Genomic DNA, 21,127 nt, shown 5'->3' with positions numbered 1-21,127 from the left:
ACAAACATATTTGCTTCCAAAAGTAAACCAACATTTAGAACCAAAGTGGGAAAAGACACTATCAAATTTCTTATGGGTAATTAGCCAGTATTTTACTACCTCTGTAAAATAGGATTTTTTGCTGGTAAGTTCTGGACCATTCAGGTGTGTGTGTGTGTGTGTACATGAAGCCGAGAAGAAAGAAAATCAGCCATGACCTTAAAATAGCAATTGATGCTGCTTATCAATCTACGAAAGGTTATAAAGCAACATCCAAGCCATTTAGAATTAAGCATTCTATAATAGGAGTCTTTTCAGGAGTGGGCGTACCAGCAATTTCAGACCAAGGTCAGGCCGTTAAATGCTCACAGATATAAAGAAAAACCAAAGAGCTACATTTCCAAATCAGAAAAAGTTGGGGCAGTATGGAAAGGCAAAACAACACAGTGTTTCATATCATTTGTTAATATAAATCCATTCCTGCATTTCTGTCCTGTAACCCATTAAAAAGTTGGGATGAGGGCAGTTTAGGAATAGTAATGAGGTCATAAAATTAAAGAATGATGTGATTGTAGGTGATTGTAATCATGATATTGTTCTAAAACTATCCATGAAAAACAGTATCTTTGAGGAACGAAGAATGGCAGGAGATCTCCATTGTGTCAAAAAATGTGTGACAAAATTATTTAAATGTTTAAAAACAATGTTCTTCAAAGAAAGATTGAATGGAGATTTGCCTATTTGTTCCTGTACAGTGTATATTATAATTGAACAATTTAAGGAATCTGGAGGAATTTTATTGAATAAAAAACAAAAACGCAAGCATAAGCTGAACACCCACAATCACCGATCCCTCGGACAGCACTGTAACACTGTAACCTGTCATTCATCATTAGCTTATATACCACATATAATTCACAAATACCACTTAAAACTGTACTGTGAAGCCTTATGGTAATCATGTCCAGAATCGCCATCAGGTTCTCTAGGCTCTAGGATGGACCATCACACAGTGAAAATATGTATTGGGGTCAGATCAGTATACAGATCTTTTATTTAGAAGAAATAGACGCTGTGTGCTCTGGACCAAAGGCACAAAGGACCATCCAGACCTATCAGGTCCAAAAGCCAAGATCTGGCCTGTCTTCAGTGTTGTGTCGGTGCCCTTGGCATAATAAATTTGCACTAATGCAGAAAGATACATTAAGGTTTTAAAGCAACACATTCTGTCTTCAAGATGACATCTCTTCCAGGGACATGCATGCATTTTCAACAAGGAAGAAAGGGTTATGAGCCCGTTTAGTTAAAAGAGCATTTGTATGACTAGGCAATGATGTTGTTCAAGAAAGGCTTAATTGATGTTTCAGTTCATTCCAAAGCTGTTCAGTGGGGTGAGGACAGGGCTCTGTACAGGCCACTGGCGCTATAATTACTATTGGTTAAAGGAAATCATGACAAAGTTTGTATTACTAATATAAATTCATACTTAGTGCCGATGTAACCCTGCACCTGAGGTACTAGATGATGAGTCCAAGTGCAGGAGACTTAACCAGGATATAAAATAAAGGAAAACAATAATAATTTATGAAACAAAATAACAAGACAATGGAGAGAGAAAAAAAAACTGAGAAATAAAAATCTAACTCAAAAAATGACAAAAAATAAATAAATTTCAAGTAACAAAATCACCAGGAAACTCAGATAACACAGGGACAGACTTAAGACAAAACAACACCTGGGTGTGTAACTCAGCCAACAACTTGGTTCACTGGCTAGTTACAATACAGAGGACTGAGTAGCTGAGTAACAACAAAACTGAGAACTGAGAAAACCGGAAGCGTTTAAAGAATTTGGAAGCTGTCTTGCCACCCATGCATAAACTCACAACTGAAGACGCCTGGCTGGGGCAGCATTAGAAACCAGAAAACTTAAATCTCCAATACACCACCCCTCTAAATGCTGTTAAAAAGTGTGACATGACAGCTATGACAGCTCGGAAAGTTAAAAAAGCTCCATAATATTATTATTACCAAAACTAAAGAAAGGTTCTGCTTATAATAAAAGATTTCAGAGTCAGAGGCCATAATTTGTCTGTAAATATTTGCTTGGCATCTTTTTTAATGCCTTTTATCTTTTTTACCTATGGCACCTTAAATTGTTTACCATTATCAGATTATTTAAATGTACTTAATTTTAGTAATTAAAATAAATACAATAAAAAAGTCCACAAACAAGGTTTTGCAGTAATTTTGTAGCTCTGAAATTTGTGTTATGACAAAAGTTGTGATTTTCTAGAAATTGTAAAGCGCTATTGCCTCCTAGTGATAAAGAATCAGTAACAATGTTGTATTTTTGTCTGCTAAACCATGGTCTTATTTACTCACACATTTCTCTTTCTCTGTTGTTCATCAGGCCAAGCTGGTGGTTCTGTGCTTTCCCATACAGTTTCCTCATCTTCGTTTATGATGAGATCCGAAAACTCATCTTGCGCCGAACTCCAGGAGGTATAGATTCCAAACACTTTATTTATTTTAGTCAGGGGAACAGAGAGATGATCAAAACTGTCACATATCATGTCTACTATAACTATTATTGGCAGATTTTAGAGCACAGTGGGTTAACTTGTACCCTTTACTGTTGAAATAAGTCTTAATAAACACATTAGATTTTCAAATCTTTACATTCTGTAAATGCATTTTTCATAGATTTAGTCCTGTTAACCTGCAAAACATACCAGTAAATAATAAAATAATAATAATAAAAACCAAGAACACTAAAAAGCTTACCCCTCAATTTCTGTTTATAGTTTTTTTTGTTGCTCTGGCTGCTGAAATTTCACAATGAAATGGCTGATATTAACACATATATTAGTAAACACGCAACACACAGAAAATCTAGCTATATTTTTTTTTTTTTTTTTTTTATAAATTACTCAGTTTTTTAATGTCTTACTGTATGGTCTGTGCTTTTACTGTGTACTGACCATGTGACACATTCTGACATGAATTAGACTGCAGTGGAAAACACTCTAGCAAATCACAAAAGGCTTCAATTTTGCCTTTTTTAAAAAGCCCCACCAATACACACACACAAACTAGCACACACATTAAAGTGTGTGTGAAGCTGCGAACTGAGTCTTTACAGCAGCTAGTGTATCTGTGGTAGACTTGCACAGAGTGCCCTACCAAGTATTTACAGTGTATCACAAAAGTGAGTACACCCCTCACATTTCTGCAAATATTTTATTATATCTTTTCATGGGACAACACTATAGAACTAAAACTTGGATATAACTTAAGAGTAGTCAGTGTACAGCTTGTATAGCAGTGTAGATTTACTGTCTTCTGAAAATAACTCAACACACAGCCATTAATGTCTAAATGGCTGGCAACATAAGTGAGTACACCCCACAGTGAACATGTCCAAATTGTGCCCAAAGTGTCAATATTTTGTGTGACCACCATTATTATCCAGCACTGCCTTAACCCTCCTGGGCATGGAATTCACCAGAGCTGCACAGGTTGCTACTGGAATCCTCTTCCACTCCTCCATGATGACATCCCGGAGCTGGTGGATGTTAGACACCTTGAACTCCTCCACCTTCCACTTGAGGATGCGCCACAGGTGCTCAATTGGGTTTAGTCCATCACCTTTACCTTCAGCTTCCTCAGCAAGGCAGTTGTCATCTTGGAGGTTGTGTTTGGGGTCGTTATCCTGTTGGAAAACTGCCATGAGGCCCAGTTTTCGAAGGGAGGGGATCATGCTCTGTTTCAGAATGTCACAGTACATGTTGGAATTCATGTTTCCCTCAATGAACTGCAGCTCCCCAGTGCCAGCAACACTCATGCAGCCCAAGACCATGATGCTACCACCACCATGCTTGACTGTAGGCAAGATACAGTTGTCTTGGTACTTCTCACCAGGGCGCCGCCACACATGCTGGACACCATCTGAGCCAAACAAGTTTATCTTGGTCTCGTCAGACCACAGGGCATTCCAGTAATCCATGTTCTTGGACTGCTTGTCTTCAGCAAACTGTTTGCGGGCTTTCTTGTGCGTCAGCTTCCTTCTGGGATGACGACCATGCAGACCGAGTTGATGCAGTGTGCGGCGTATGGTCTGAGCACTGACAGGCTGACCTCCCACGTCTTCAACCTCTGCAGCAATGCTGGCAGCACTCATGTGTCTATTTTTTAAAGCCAACCTCTGGATATGACGCCGAACACGTGGACTCAACTTCTTTGGTCGACCCTGGCGAAGCCTGTTCCGAGTGGAACCTGTCCTGGAAAACCACTGTATGACCTTGGCCACCATGCTGTAGCTCAGTTTCAGGGTGTTAGCAATCTTCTTATAGCCCAGGCCATCTTTGTGGAGAGCAACAATTCTATTTCTCACATCCTCAGAGAGTTCTTTGCCATGAGGTGCCATGTTGAATATCCAGTGGCCAGTATGAGAGAATTGTACCCAAAACACCACATTTAACAGCCCTGCTCCCCATTTACACCTGGGACCTTGACACATGACACCAGGGAGGGACAACGACACATTTGGGCACAATTTGGACATGTTCACTGTGGGGTGTACTCACGTATGTTGCCAGCTATTTAGACATTAATGGCTGTGTGTTGAGTTATTTTCAGAAGACAGTAAATCTACACTGCTATACAAGCTGTACACTGACTACTCTAAGTTATATCCAAGTTTCATGTCTATAGTGTTGTCCCATGAAAAGATATAATGAAATATTTGCAGAAATGTGAGGGGTGTACTCACTTTTGTGATACACTGTATATGGTGGATTAGTGTTTGAGGTGCTGGAGTAGAAATCAGAAGGTTGACTGTTTAAGTCCCACCACTGCCAACTTAACCCTTAGTTGTTTGAATTGTATTTAGTCACAGTGAAATAGCTGTTGTTAACACATCTGTTAGTAAACATGCAACACAAAGGAAATCTAATTATATTATAATTTTTTTAATGTCTAACTGTATGGCCTGTGCTTTTACTATGTACTGACCGTGTGTGACTTTCTGACAATAATTAGACTGCAGTGGAAAACACACTAGCAAATCACAAAAGGCTTCAATTTTGCTTTTAAAAGCCCCACCAATGCACACGCATGCGCGCGCACACACACACACACACACACACACACACACACACACACACACACACACACACTAGCACACACCTTAAAGATGTGTGAAGCTGCAAACTAAGTCTTTACAGCAGCTAGTGTATCTACGAGGTATCGAAATAGTAGCTTGAATTGTATTGTCACAGTGAAACAGCTGTTTTTAACACATCTGTTAAAAAACATGCAGCACAAAGGAAATCTAATTATATTATAATTTTTGTTTTGTAATAATCACTTTTTTAATGTCTTACAGTATGGTCTGTGCTTTTACTATGTACTGACCATGTGACACATTCTGACATTAATTAGACTGCAGTGGAAAACACACTAGCAAATCACAAAAGGCTTCAATTTTGCCTTCTTTAAAAAGCCCCACCAATACACACACACACACACACACACACACACACACACACACACAAACACACAAACTATCACGCACCCTAAAGAAGTGTGAAGCTGCAAACTGAGTCTTTACAGCAGCTAGTGTATATTGCACAGAGTGCCCTACCAGTTATGGTAGATTAGTTAGTGTATAAGGTGCTGGAGTAGAAATCAGAAGGTTGACTGTTTAAGTCCCACCACTGCCAACTCAACCCTGAGTTGCTTGAAATGTATTTAATCACTATTGTAAGTCGTTTTGGATAAAATTTAAAGTATGTAGCATCAAGTTATTATTGCCCTCAGTATTTCACCAGGAGTCGTTTTGTAGCAGCAAGAACATAATTCCCCATTTGGCCTTGTCTCCTATAGGCACAGTCAGTTGTGCCTTTAAAGCACATATTTGTAACTTTGGCTCCGCCTTAAATTTGCAGTGGTGGCCTAGCATATTGGACTGCTGTATAAACACAAAACTATTGTTTTGATAAGGATTACACATGTAAATACAGTCAAGCTGGAAAGTCTGCGCACCCCTTTCACCTTCTCCACGTTTTATTATGTTACAGACTCATTCTATAATAGATTGAGTTCTTTTTTTGCCTCAAACATCTACACACAATCGCCAATAATTCTGAAGTGAAAACAGGGTTTAGAAAATATGCAATTTTATTTTACTGACAAAAATCCTTTATTTGGGGGTTACATATCTGTACACACCCTTAGCCTAATACCTGGTTGATGCACCTTTGGCAGCAATTACAGCTTCAAGGCGTCTTGGGAAAGACACTATGAGCTTGGCACACTTGTTTGTTTTGCCCATTTCTCCTGGCATATCCTTGCAATCTCCGTCAGGTTGGATGGGGAGCGTCAGTACACAGCCATTTTCAGCTCCTTTCACAGATGTTTGATTGGATTCAGGTTTGGGCTCTGGCTGGGCCACTCAGGGACATTCACAGACTTTCTCTGAAGCCACTCCTTTGTTCTCTTGGCTGTGTGCTTCGGGTCGTTGTCATGGTGGAAGGTAAACCTTTGCCCCAGTCTGAGGTCCAGAGCACTCTGGAAAAGGTTTTCTTCAAGGATCTTGGTGTACTTAGCTGCATTCATCTTTCCTTCTATCAGGACTAGTCGCCCCGGTCCCGCTGCTGAAAAACATCCCCACATTATGATGCTGCCACCGCCATGCTTCACTGTAGGGATGGCATTAGCCAGGTGATGAGCAGTGCCTGGTTCCTCCAGATGTGACGCTTGGTATTTAGGCAAAAAAGTTTAGTTTTGGTTTCATCAGACCAGAGTCTGTTTATAAAAACCTGCTTACACCTGCTTTGTCACTGTGGGCTATTTTGTGTAGAATCTTGTGACAAAAAAAATGAACTCTGAATGAGTCTGTAATGTGGAGAAGGTGAAAGGGGTGTGCAGACTTTCCGGCTTGACTGTATTTCCGCATGCTCTGTCACTTGCATCAATGCTTTGAAAGTGTACGTCACTTATGATTACAGAGACATTTGGTCCCCATTAAGAATAAATTTGTGTAAATACACACACAAACATTTATTTGCACAAACAAATTACAAATAAACCATTTATCTCTCTTTTTCTGTTTCAGGTTGGGTTGAAAAGGAGACCTACTATTAAATCATCATTTGTTATTTCTTCTTATGTCCCTGTTTGCCTGCACTCTCTTGTCTTTCTCTCTTTTACTGTAATATGTATACTAGATTTAACTAAAAGAAAACAAAACCAGTCAATATTTACACTGCCTTTTAGCTTCCTCTCTAAAAACATTCTAGAAAATGCTAACAAGAGACTCAGTAATGGAATTAAAAAGTAAAAAATGCTATCCTCCATTCTTTCTCTCAATCCACCATTTCTTCTGTGACCCAAACACCCAAACTCAGTCTGTCAACTTTACTTTTGTTTTCTAAATTAATATTGTTTGCTACACTGCCAGCATTGTTTTAAACGCTAGCGGCACTGCTAACTCGATTAATCTGTGACCAAATTAGGAGGTCATGTGTACACACTACCACTTCTACCGTTCAGAATCTTTCTTTTTTTCCTCTTTTAAAGCTGAAAATAATAATAAACAATCTACATCTTTAATTTTTCAACTATTAACCAACATTATTATTTTAGTCCTTTGCTATTTACTGATATCTGCCATATCTCTGTCTCTTTGTCTCATTTGTTGCCACCTTGTTGTTGTTGTTGTTTGAATAATGAGTGGATTAAAGTTCCTTGTTATCTTTTCTTTATATATGACAAAGCACACTGCCATCTTTCTATTTCCCGCAATGGTCTCTCCTCCCTTCTACTCTTTTTAGTCTTTGTCTGTCTGTGAATGCTGTGAAAGGTCTGTCTTCCTTAAAAACCTGCCCTTTTTTGCTGTTTCCTGTACCCTGTCATAAAAAGAAGAAAAAAATGTCTTTCTGTGTTCTAGGAAAAAGATTTCTCTCTGGTTTATTCTTCAAATATGTGGGAAAATAGACTAAAAGAAAACAATGTAAGAAGGAGATCTTATGTGCACGCAGCACCAACTAAATAAAAAAGAAAGATCTCTCTTTTTGTGTCAGTTTATTTTTGTGAGCCATGAAATAATTATATTTATAATATTATAGTAGTGTATGTAGTAAATATTGTACACTGGTCTTTATTTAATGAAAGCACATTGCATAAATTAGGGATGGCACAATATAATACACTCACTCACTCTCTTTACCGCTTATCCAATCAGGGTTGCGCTGGGGGGTGCTGGAGCCTATCCCAGCTTTTCAATGGGCGCAAGGTACACAGTAACACCCTGGACAGGGCACCAGTCCATCTCAGGGCAGACACACACACACCCATTCACCTATAGGGCAATTCAGTGTCTCCAATTAACCTGACTGCATGTTTTTGGACTGTGGGAGGAAACCCACGAGGAGAACATGCAAACTCCGCACAGAAAGGACCCAGACCACCCCATTTGGGGTTTGAACCCAGGACCTTCTTGCTGTGAGGTGACAGTGATATCCACCGTGCCACCCACAATATAATACATTTATGGTATAATTATCCATTTAATTATAATTTATTGTTATGGGTTTAAGTGTCTTTACTGTAACTGTTTGAACATATCTAAACAGTACTACATGAAAATAAAAACCTGTGGCTGGTACATGCATTTTTAACTATTCTATGAAAGCCTTTTGCAGAACCAAGAAGAGCACACCCAATCTAAAGAAACGTATGCAAAAGTAAATATGATCTCAAACACCTTACAGACAAAAACTATAAATGAAGTTTAAATCTAAATGAGGTCTAAAACTTTATTGCATTGAATTTGAGTCCTGTAAGGCCCATTTAACTACATGTTGATTTATTTGGTTCACTATAAAGAAGTTTCAGTTTCACTTATCTAATCTTATTTAACTCAAACCCATCCAATATAATGGTTCTATATCAGATTGTAAACTATTTAAATTGTTCAAATTTTTAATTATGACTAAGCTAGCCAGCAAGTGCCCTTTGTGCTTTAGATGCCCCTGAGCTTGTCACCCTATATGGAAGGCCATAGATAATGTCGACCCCTGTTTAATGAATATTCCTGCCTTGCACAGGTGATCCTGTCAAGTCTATTGGGGCCTTACTGCTGAAGTGCGAGTTGAAGTCCCGCACCTGCAAGAATTGAAAACAAACCCAAGTGCCTAACCAAAGTAGAACCATACTGTTTCAAAAAAGTCAATAACAGTAGGTGATAATTGCTTTGGCCAAAACACAATGCATGACTGGCTTCCCAATGCCACTGAGCTACATGGATTTAAGGGTGGATCTGCTTCAGAAAATGGAATGGCACGCCACCTGTTGGGAAATTTGTTTACCTAGGGTGGTTCTGTCATGAGGCCTGAAAGTGAAGTGACCTCAGCCAGGTTTCCATGATAAGATAAAGGTATGTTGTCATCCTACACCAGGGGAAAACCGGCCTGGGTATCACAGGTTCAGTAAAAAAGCAGGTTGCCAAAGGAGGAATTAACACTCAATGAGGGAGAGGTGAATCTTATTTAACCTGGAGGACCTGACAAGTCAATCTGCACCTTTATGCCCCATTTGCCAACCAAATATAAAAAAGGCAGGTGGGCCTATTACTGTCAAGTATGTAATATAAAAACAATGCATAAAATATATATAATATTACTTTTGGGCTACAAAGTTATATACCACTAAATTTTTCACATACAAAAAGACAATGTCATTTCAAATTATATTTTACTTCTAGACCATTTTAGACCATTCATTTAGATCATTCTAACAGTACAAGTTATGTCCTCTTGGACAGAAATATTTCCATATAATCATACAAAAGGTAAAAAACTGTAAAATAAAATATATGAGTAAGAACAACTTGTCTGATTAATAGTAGAAACAAGGCAAATGAAACTAAATCTCTTCAGCATAGGTATTGTTTGCATATTAAAGTAAACAACATAGCCAGCTAGACATACTGACAGTCAGTTGTTCTAGTAGCATACTGGATCTGCCCGTTTTTAATGTATTCAAGTAATTTCCTAATTTGGAATGTGCCAAAACATTTTAAGAAATGGCTGAGTACCCTATAAACTTTCTGTGTACATGCTGCACATAAAGGACCCAGATTGCTCCACCATGGAATCAAACTCAGGACCTTCTTGCTGTGAGGTTACTGTGCTGCCCTAATGCATGCCACTGTTTTCTTCTGTAATGTGGGGTGTAGCATTAAATTTGTATGCAAGGTTTGCAAAGTCTGTTCAGGGGAAAAAGCAGCGCAATTACTGTTCAAAGTGCAAAAGGTTAAACCTTAATTAAATGAGCCCAATGGACAAGCAGTATTGTATAATGCAATTTTTTTAATATTTTTAAAAAACTTGTGGAGATGTACAACCATTCACCTAAAAATGAAATATAAATAACAAAAGTTCATTAATTTAGCACAGTTCCATAAGTAAACTGTACATGTGACAACTCTCCAAAGCACTGTAGGAAAATTAGCTTCCTTGTAGAGAGAAAGGGTGCCTGTTATCAAATAACATGGTCACTTTTAATTGTTTTTAAATGGATTTTTAAATATATTTTGTTATAGAAATGTGTTATATTTTGATATTATACACAAATGCTCCTCAAAGACTCTGCTTTTGTACCAAATCACTATAATTATAATCACCTGTTGACATCAAATTATATAAATCACATAATTATATAATTGTTTTTATCTTTTTCAACCTTATTACTAGCCCTAAATTGCCCCTGTCCCAACTGTTTTTGGAATGGCCTGAAATGCAGGAATGGAGGTATATAACACAAATGAAAACTCGTTGACCAGACAAAACATGAAATATCTTGGGTTCAAACTGTCAGCAATGAAACAAAAGTCAAAGTAAATGTTCTGGTAGAAAAATCCTAAATACAGTACCTCAATGTAAAAAACGTTTTCTGATTTGGGGTTGTACTTTGGGCTGGACAGTGCTGTATACTGTTTTTGCCATTTTGAGTCTCTTACGACCGCTTTGTTCGGAGTTAAATGACAGATTTTCCTATTATAGTTTACCATTTTAAAACCTTAGCCGTTGATTGGATGGACATTAAACAGTGTAAAATTGTGTTATGAATACTTGAGCTCTTTTACTGCCCAACTCAAAGCAAGCTCAGCTAAAAAACTATTACAGAGAGTCATTAAAAATGCTTAACTCAATATGAAAATGGCTTAAAAACATACATATGAAATTAACTTAACAATGATTGATTATTGTCTGCAAATAAATACAGCCAGAGTTTGTGTATGTTTAATTTAATGTGGGAGTTTGTTCAGTAAACTAAGAAGTTTACTGGATAGTAGCAGATGTGAATGGCTGTCAAAAGAGTAGCACTACCTCGGTATTTTTTCAAAAAATAGCTGACAAACCTTAACTAATAATAATAATAATATAATAATAAATGTGGGCTAGATCACATCTGTTAAACTCAAAGACACGTCATTTCATGTGAGACATATGATTTTCTGTGATACACTGTAAAATCGTACATAAACTACATCTCTCACAATGCATGGCATTTTTGTGACCGCAAAGTGACCACATCCAAAGTGCCACTAGATAACAGTGTTTCCACATCAGGGGTTTTTAACCTTTTTAAACATGTGCCCCCTTTTGTGTCCTGACCTTGAACTTGTGCCCCTAAACCCCCGCAATTACCCCCCCCCCCCCCCCCCCCCCCCGCCCCATCAACTGTTGTGCATAAAACATTGCGAAAGCTCTTGACAAGCTAAAATAATATAATTACTGTTTTGTGCATCATACATACAATGCAATTTTGCTAAATACAATATTGGAAGCCCCATCCTTTTAAATGCGACGACTGTTCTTTGAGCACATTATAGAAATTTAACTAGTCATAAATTGTAAGCGGTACTTGCTTTTGATGTAGATGAGAGCAGAAAACGTTACTTCACAGAGTCAAGTAGAGGCAAAAGTACATCAATTCCTAAGTTCGTTAGTTCAGGATACTCTGCTTTGACTGATAGAAAAATCAGGTGAGCTAACTTTTAGTCTGACTCGGCTACTGCTCTGTGGTAATAGCCAGTTTAATTAAGCCTCTGACCAGTAGGGAAAGCGAGTCACACAAAATGTTCCAGTAACTGGCGTTTATTTGAAACTGCAGCATTCATTAATAATAGGTCGAAAACCCCTGTTCCAACAAATATTTACAAATAATCCCAAAATGTACAAGAAGATAACATTGAAGCAGTAGGAAAGGTAATTTAATGAAAAATGGGAAAATGAATACAAGTTTGTGCTTCAAGAAGAAAAACGGTACGTCTCTTGTCTTATGAGGCCGTGTCTGTGGTAAAGGAGTACAATATAAATGTAGATATACATTATAAATTTACAGTATCAATTTGACATTTTCACACCAAACACAAAATTTAGCCTCAAAAAAAAAAAAAACAATGTCCAAGACTTAAAAGGCAGACTGCAATCACAGCAGGATATATTACAATCGGCCCTTTGAGGGCCACCATAATGCAGATGTGGCCCTCTGTGAAAATGAGTTTGACACCCCTGGGCTAGATGTTAAAGTCTTGGTTCCCAAAGTAGTACAGAAAACACAGATTCATGATGTGCATCATGCCACAAATAAACGTACATAGGGTTTCTGTTTTCATGTTGTGGAACTATTGTAGGTGTACTGGTAAATTTTGAAAAATCAATTCTACGAGTGACGACATTTCATTTTAATAAACAGAGCTGCAATAATCTGTACGCATGGACACACACAGGCATATAAACACACCAACTAAACAAAATTACCAACGTGCCTTGAAGCCACCTCTCCACAGCTGATATTTGTTCCCTTATTATGATGCGTGTACACACACACACACACACACACACAGTAGAACACGCTCCTTTGTCAGCTGTCCTCCCCCGCCTGTAATCTCTTTGCACCCCATTTCTCTTGCTCCCTCTCACCCCCCCTTTCACTCCACTGTTCTGTGTGATAGAATATCGATCGGTTGCCTTCTCACAGCATGGGGGAAAGGGGAGGGGGGTCTATGGTCAGACGTGCTCCAAGGTCGTCTCCCAGGCAACTAACGGATTGGGTCACAGGGTTGCCATGGTGCCTAGGTCGCCAAGGTCACATGATGGAGGAGGGGTCATCTGAGTAGCCAGTAATCTTTGGTTGATGAGTAATTGTGAATATGGGGTTTGTGTCTGTGTGTGTGGTGTTAAAGGAATGGTGAAATCTTGTGTTCCACCAGTTTCAGGATTACACTGTTCATGTTTCTTAGTGTTATTTTGCTTTTTATACCTAATAAAATTATAACTGCATGGGTCATTTGACATGATCTAGATCCCAAAAAGATCCTGAGAGATAAAGCGATATTAAGTTCCCTTAAAAGAACAAGTGTCATTACATAGGTGTGGCATGTTGTTCGGAGCATTAACAGTTTTAGTTTAACTGCAAAACACTGGAAACATACATATATGAGAAAGATGAAAAATGTCATCAAAACTAATTAATAAACAATACCACCTAATAAATACAATTTAAAAAAATATGGGTACATATGGGTACAAACCTGCTTACCACACATATTCTAAAATAGTAAAAAAATAAATAAAATAAAAAGATTTCTATTCATCTTATTGCAATACTTAACCCCATCTTCTATATAATACAGATATAAATTCTAATATAGAGAGTTTTTACATTTCTTCATATAATTCACAAACAAACTGTGATTTGAGTCCCCATATACACTGAGCAAGGTTTATATGAAGTGATTAATTGAGAGATTGGTTTGGGGGAAGAACAGCCACAAAGGGGGCATAAACTCCATGTGAATGCCATGTGGATGGGATGTTCATGGTTAGGTGTGTGTCTTTTGTCCATATAGTGCACACTGTGGCTCGTATGTGCAGACTTGATTTCATTCGTCTGCTTTATTCCGATCAAGGACATAGTGGGTTCAGAGCTTGGGAACATTACATCACGGAACATTAATTACTCTCTCCTTTACACAGTATAAAATTAGCCAACTCATTTATTTTAGAGGTGGGGGGAGATGAAAGTATCCATAGGAACCCAATGCTGACAAACTCCATATAGACAGTAACCAAAGGCAAGGATTATACCTGGCTTACTAAAGCTCTTAAATCTCACCACTGGGCCACCCTGCATTCTAACTTGTGCTGTCAAAGTATATGCAATACTTCAGGCTAAACTGTACCACATTTAATATATGAAGAAGGCATGAGGCTGCATTAGTGTGTAATCACAGTGATGAAACCAGTGGTACCTCAGGGCTGCAGGTAGTTTTAGGCATGTAGCCTAACTCTTGGGTTACTATGGTAACAGGCTGCAATTAGAGAACAGCATCAGACAGAAATGTGGGTTCTGTCTAGATGACTTTAAGTGTTCCCATACACATGTTTATGTACAATTGTTTACAATAATTCTTTTTTTAATGAGAAAAAATATTCCTACTTGTATCCAGTGCTTTGAAATTGATTGTAACCCTGTATTGGATTGTCAGTAATAGACAGTAAATAAATGATAGTCCAAAGTGGTCATTATTATTTGCTGTTAAGCCATTTTGTGTATTTAAATAAACCTGCTTTAAATAAATAAAAAATGTAAGTGTTATTCTAATGAATGTTTCTATTCTTTATATTTTAAGAGAACTCATATAAAAGCAAGTTATTTATAGTATTTAATAGACCAGAGCTACAGAGTAAAACATCAGTGATATCACTAGAAGCACCTTGTATGTTTTGAAACAATTGGATTTAACTATTTTATCTGGAATAGCAATATAAATTCTATGCTCCCTGACATAATAATGCACTTGGTCTTTTGTCTTAGATCATATTTATTCACCTGGACAATTTCTGTTTCCCTTTGGACTTACTTAGGGCACTTGGAATCCAGTTTTTGATTTACAGTTTTAATTTTATGTTTAATTTATAAATGTCCAAACCTTGCATTGTGACAAGTGTGTAAGTTGGTCAATTTTACTCAAATTTAAAATTGGTTGCACTGAAATTATTACTGCTTGGCCCTCTGTAAATTTATAGCTGAATCACCAATGACCAAAATTCTTACCAGCAACAGCATAGGCAGCAAAATTTAGATTTAGAGACAAAGACCATTTTAAGGTAACCCTTCACATTCCAACACAAATTGAATAGGACTGTATAAATGATTCATTTGCTTAGATTTGTTTAAATGTTGACTGTCAAATGATGAGTAGATAAAATAAAATTAGAACTGCTCACTTTTAAAATATTACTTTTAGAATATGTCTTTGAGGGAGTAGAGGGCATGACGATTCTTTGTATATACTTTTTTCCAGCATATTTTAAAGAGGATAATAATTCAGTTTTATCATCAAAAATGTCAAGTGGCAAAACATATATTAAAATTGTCTGCTTTGCATATAAACTGAACCAACCTAACCATGACTCAAATGACTTTTATTTTCAATATTTGTAGAGGTGCCACTGGTTTTGTCACTGCATCACAATGGCATATTTATATATTATATTTTTACTTTGAATTCAACATTTTTTTAACCTTTTTTTCCATTAGGCTAATAAACATTAATTATTGTATGAGACGTTTAAGCTAGAAGTTAGTGTTGCTGTTAATAGCAGGGAAAACTGATAGTTAAAATAGTTAAAATAAATAAAAGATAGTACAACAAATTGTGAAATTGTTACTGCAAACAGAACTAAATACATGTAACTTTGGATTTTGCAGTACAGCTCAGTTCCAGTAGATAGCAGCAAATGTCCTCAATTAGTCTCTAATGGCCTGGTCTTCGGATAAAAACGCATCTCATCGTCTAGTTGTCCCCAGGTTGTGTAGTTGTTTCAAAATAATAGATTATATTATAATTAGTCAGATAAGCAGGTAAGCAAACATGTAAATGTTATAGATTCACAGCCTTCACAGAACTTTGTGTTGTAAATATGTTGTCGCCAACAATAGCCTATATAGAACCCACTTATTTAAAAATTAATATTAATATTAATGAATATTAATATTAAAATTAAATTATATATCAAATATGTTACATTTAGATTGGTCACTGGTGTGTGTGCTTTAAATTACCTGAGAAAAAAACTACAGTTTTGTTTTTGTTGGTAATTTGGGTTTCAATCCACTTGTCTGAAACATAGGCTACTAAAGGTCTAATAATTTTCTGACCACATTCATGGGACGAATCAAATGTCGACAGTGTTTTACATGTAGTGGTCGGGACAACGTTGTGACCACGTAACTATATTAGCTAGGTAAAAATCTATTTTAACTCTTAAATAAATTAGAATTTTTATTTGGTCTCTGCTTTTGTGACCGTGTATATTATTTTAAACATCGAATTTAATTAATTTTAAATTTATCAATCCCCCCCCCCCCCCCCCCACACACACACACTTTTGCTCCTCAGAGGCTAACAGGTCACCATGGAAACAGCCAAGCTGCTGAGCACAAGAGGAGACAGAAAGAATTGGAGCCAGAGGAGCAGAAAAAGTGTCTAAAAGTCACTCGTGGATTACAGATGAGCGGTTTTCCTAAGTGTGAAGCTACATGTGGATTCCGAGCCTGGTCTTTAAAATAGACTAGAATTTCAATGTCATATTACTGTCTTGCCTTCCTACCGTTTTCTATAACTTGACCATCATAATCATCATCATTATCGTCATCATCATCATCATCATCTCTCTCTCTCTCTCTCTCTCTCTCTCTCTCTCTCTCTCTCTCTGTGTGTGTGTGTGTGTGTGTGTGTGTGTGTGTGTGTTTCTATGTGAAAGGGCCAGACGGGGTGGTGTGTTTTATTCTCCGAGGCCCTCCTGCACGTGCCACCTATTGAAACCCACAAAAGTCTTTCATTCATGGGAGGCTCGGTTCTACAGCCAAGGGGCCTCAACATCCGCCTTTTAACTCTCGCACTCACTCATTCACTCACTCAATCACTCACTCACTTTTTCACTGTCTCAATCACTCACTCACTCACTCTCTCACTCGCTCATTCACTCACACACTCACACACTCATTCATTTACTTACTCACACACTCACTCATTCACTCCATCACTGACTCACTCACAATGTTCTTACATGTTTTACTGTACATGCCAGAACCATCTTAGAAATTTAAGGTTAGTTCTTATATTTACATTTGCGCTACATAAAATTAGGAAAGGTGAGTGGTTCCTTATATTTACAGGTGATTTACAATCACACTATGATTCAAAATTAAGCGCATGACAATGGGACATAAATTTAAACCATGTATTTCGCATAATAAAGGTTAAATTGCCTTTAAACATAAAAATACTACCACTCAAATACTGTCAAAATTAAATAAATAAATTAATGAAATAAACTCAAAGACACAATTGAGTTACGTATAACTTACAATTCTAATCGATTTGACCGTGTTACTGGAATTGGATAATTTAGTAATGCGGAGTGTTATGAAATCTAGTCGATATTTATTCAGCATTGTGAAAGACTCTTAACAGGAGAATAATAAAGTCTCAGACGAGCTCATGTGTTCAGAATTAAACTGGCGAGCGGAAATCAATGAACACACCGAGTTAATTATGAGAAATCAATTAAATGGGAAGAATTGTGGGAGAAAATAGAGTGATAGTAAGATTGTAGTGTCAATATTTGTGTTTTTATTAATCTTATTACTGTACATAATTACTACACTACTAAAAGCTAAATTAGATTGTTAGGAATATTTAGCATGAATAGCTTGTCTCTGTATTTTAATGCTTCTTGTAATCAGTCTTTTATTATTCTAGATAACCTGGTGTAATTTATCAATACAATTTGACAGCACCTTAATTTTGTTAGTTTTTATGTTTTGTTAATCAGCCAACCATTTAATATAACCAGCTTTAATAGCGTCTATAAAAGCGTATAAAGCAGCTATTTTTTAGGTTTTTTTTTAATCTGTTGATCCTGGATTTTGTAAAGTTGCTTTGAGACAATGTTGTAAAAAGCGCTATATAAATAAAGTTGACTTGACTTGACTATTCTGTCCTACTTTTCATGATCTGTATAAGTTTCTACGCTTTTATTAATTTTATTACAGTTCTTTTTTCTTTTAATTATTTTAACATAGATTTTTTTTTCCAGAGTCACATTTAGGACGTTGAAATAGTGCGTGATATAGACTACATGATTTTGAACTGTTCTCAACGTATAATGTAAAATAGGTGTACAGTATTTCAATTCGTTTTTATTTTTAAAATATAAAGATCATTAATGAAAAAAAAGGCTTACTATAAGAAATGATTCCGCGCCTTATTGTATTTAAAACATTGCAACGTATAATCATTGCGATGTTGAAAATTGACTCTTATTTTTAAGAACTTCTTAAATAATATTTATGATTATGATTTTTCCGACTGTCCATAAATCAAAATTACGTTTATTTATATTGCGATTATAATAGGCTAGATGTTTGTACAGAGCTGAGATATTAAAACCTACATAAAAATTTAAACTATGTAAACATGCTCTATAGTCCACCTTAAAATGAGGGTTAATATTCCTTCAGAATAAATATACAAAGTCTATTTCAGTAAGCTGCTGACCGAGAATATTTGATTGATTAAACATATTTAAATTAAAAATGAAGCTCTATTTTGAAAGCCCGTGCTATAGTAATGTAAAATGTAAATGCGTAAATTTTGATGAAAAATATGCTTAGGTATGCATGCAAATTATATGAATAACCCAAAAAAGAAGCATAACAAACATATTACATGAATGTAATGTACATTATCGTTTTATGCTGTGTTTTACACGTGCCTAATTAGAATATAGCATACAATTTTTACATTAATTAGCAATAACAATGAATAATTATATAAATTATATAAATATGTAACGTTTTGCAATGCATTTCTAGTGTTTCATTTATGCTTTCATTATTTGTAAATTTAAATAGAAAACATGCAGATCACCAATTTATTATGCAAATTTATAAACAAAAAAGGCGCAAATTAAAATCATAATTACAATAATAAAACATAAACAAATAAATGTGCGAATAATACAATTAATAACAATAATAAAACATTTTTTATTAACGATTTATGAATAAAAATCGCATATACATTTACGACTATTGCCATTATATGTCTCTCATGGAATTCATTATTATGACACATAATTTGTGCTTTTAAATCAGATGAAAACTTTAAATATGTAAATGCATTAACGTTTACTAATCGAATAATTTATATTCAAATAAATGTGCAATTTTATACGGTTTACATTTCAAAAATCGAGTATTTGTTAGATTTATAGAAGTATCAGGTTTATTACGGTCTGTTAATGACCGTTTCAAACCAAATGATCATACAGTCACATCTTTGTTCAAACTTAATACACTGTTAGCCCGGACTTTATATCTAATCAAACATTTTTAGTACAACATACATCAAATATTTAAGTTTTTTTTTCCCTACTATAATATGCAGAGTACATTGTACTCATTTGAGTACACATTTAAATGTGCTTAAAGATTTAAGTTTACTAAACAAACAAAAAAAGACTTTTCTATCAGATTAACTTAAAGAAGTTAAGTTAAGGTAATTCAACAGAAAAACGCCCACCATTTGCGTGTAAGTCCGCCTTTTTTCAGCTTGCTGTTGGTGAATCAGGCAAAAATGATTTTCTTGTGTTCGGGTAGCCATTTGTTTTAACTTTTATATCCTATTGTTGCAAATTACTTTTTACTTTTCATTTAAGGCTTTTTGCAAAAGTAAACTTGTCTTTTGTGAAGTGGAACCTTTGTTAAACTAAATGGACGAACATTTTCTTTCTCATTATGCTATTTTTGAGTAGCATGTACACCAGTCTGATGGGACTTTTTCATCTTCCGTCTAATTTTGGTAAGTGTTGTACTTTACTTAACAATTTTGTTTCAAATAAATGATCTTAATGTTGACACTAAATAAATAATCAAACAGCGCTGCTTTATTTCCCCGTGTTTAGGCTACATGCTAGCATGCTAGCCTTCATACGAAGCAAAGAGTGTGCTTGCTTGCTTTATTTTATTCCTTAAATGAATGGTATTAATGTTGATATTAATACTTCTGTTTCTTGTTTTTTTTGTTTTAGAGAGCTGCAGCCAAACGTTAAGAAATCAGCTTGCTGTGTGAAACTGAGTACAGGTTCATGGTTACTGTGAAGAGCTGTTTGTGTTTCATCAGAACTTTATATACAGCTTGTACAGTTTTTAAGATGTTTTATTGACATGTTGTATTTTAAGTAAATACTTCTGAAGTGAAATAAAGAAAAAGAATGTTATTATTCTGTCTGTTTTTCTATAAACATTTCTAATTGATATGTAAAGCGTAATTAACATGAAAACTAAGAAGAAATCACTATTTTTGTCCATTGAGCTCAAGATAATAAGTAGAATTATTGGGGAAACCAGTTGGTATAACAAAAAAAATAAAGTTTAATCAACTTGCCTTTTAGATGTAATAACTTAATGATTTAAGTTATGCTAACTCAAGTTTTCATTATAAATTACTTAACTTTTTTAAGGCAAGCGGTTTCCCCAAATTTTTTAAGTAGGTTGAACTCATCCGGGCTTACAGTGTATAAAAAGCCTAAACAATAGATGTATGTTTGTTTTTTTTAGATGAAGATTTCCTAAATGTATAAACATTTTCAATAATACCAATAACCAATACCAAATGTTTTAATCAACGTCTATTTTGTGTGGTTTTTTTTTTTTTTTAATCTTTTTTCCTTTTTTCAAGTTTGGTTTCATTTTAAGGCTCATTATTAAAATGTAAGAACGAGACAATAATGCTAAATATTGGTAGTATTGATTGTGTGTGTGTGTGTGTGTGTGCGTGCGTGCGTGCGTGCGTGCGTGCGTGTGTGCGTGTGTGTGTGTGTGTGTGTGTGTGTGTGAACGCAGAGACGTTAACCATGACCCCAGTCTTAACAAAATTTTGCATGTCTTGTGGGATGATACAGTTTAAGCCAATTACAATAATTTCCACATAATCATTTTTGTCATATTTTGTTTATCAAGAAAAGATGTCTAATACATTGATAGATTATTTACAGATATAT

The 21,127-nt window shown here is 35.8% G+C and overlaps 1 protein-coding gene and 1 long non-coding RNA gene across 4 annotated transcripts in view; both read left to right on the top strand.

Moving 5' to 3' along the window:
- Positions 1–8,053, top strand: part of atp1a3a (ATPase Na+/K+ transporting subunit alpha 3a) — an 84,943-nt gene extending 76,890 nt beyond the window's left edge. For all 3 annotated transcript variants that reach the window (XM_063011358.1, XM_063011374.1, XM_063011366.1), the window contains 2 exons: positions 2,392–2,483; positions 7,099–8,053. In XM_063011358.1, coding sequence (XP_062867428.1) covers positions 2,392–2,483; positions 7,099–7,127 — 121 coding nt within the window. In that variant the 3' untranslated portion in view covers positions 7,128–8,053. The remainder of the gene's footprint in view (positions 1–2,391; positions 2,484–7,098) is intronic.
- Positions 8,054–19,662: 11,609 nt separating this feature from the next.
- Positions 19,663–20,344, top strand: LOC134305290 (uncharacterized). Its single transcript, XR_010008530.1, has 2 exons — positions 19,663–19,926; positions 20,156–20,344. It is a non-coding gene; the product is annotated as an uncharacterized LOC134305290 (long non-coding RNA).
- Positions 20,345–21,127: the final 783 nt, after the last annotated feature.

Source organism: Trichomycterus rosablanca, chromosome 2 (assembly GCF_030014385.1).
Source record: "Trichomycterus rosablanca isolate fTriRos1 chromosome 2, fTriRos1.hap1, whole genome shotgun sequence".
NCBI lineage: Eukaryota > Metazoa > Chordata > Actinopteri > Siluriformes > Trichomycteridae > Trichomycterus > Trichomycterus rosablanca.
The sequence above is the reverse complement of the archived record's forward strand: the minus strand, read 5'-3'. Positions and strand labels throughout refer to the sequence as shown.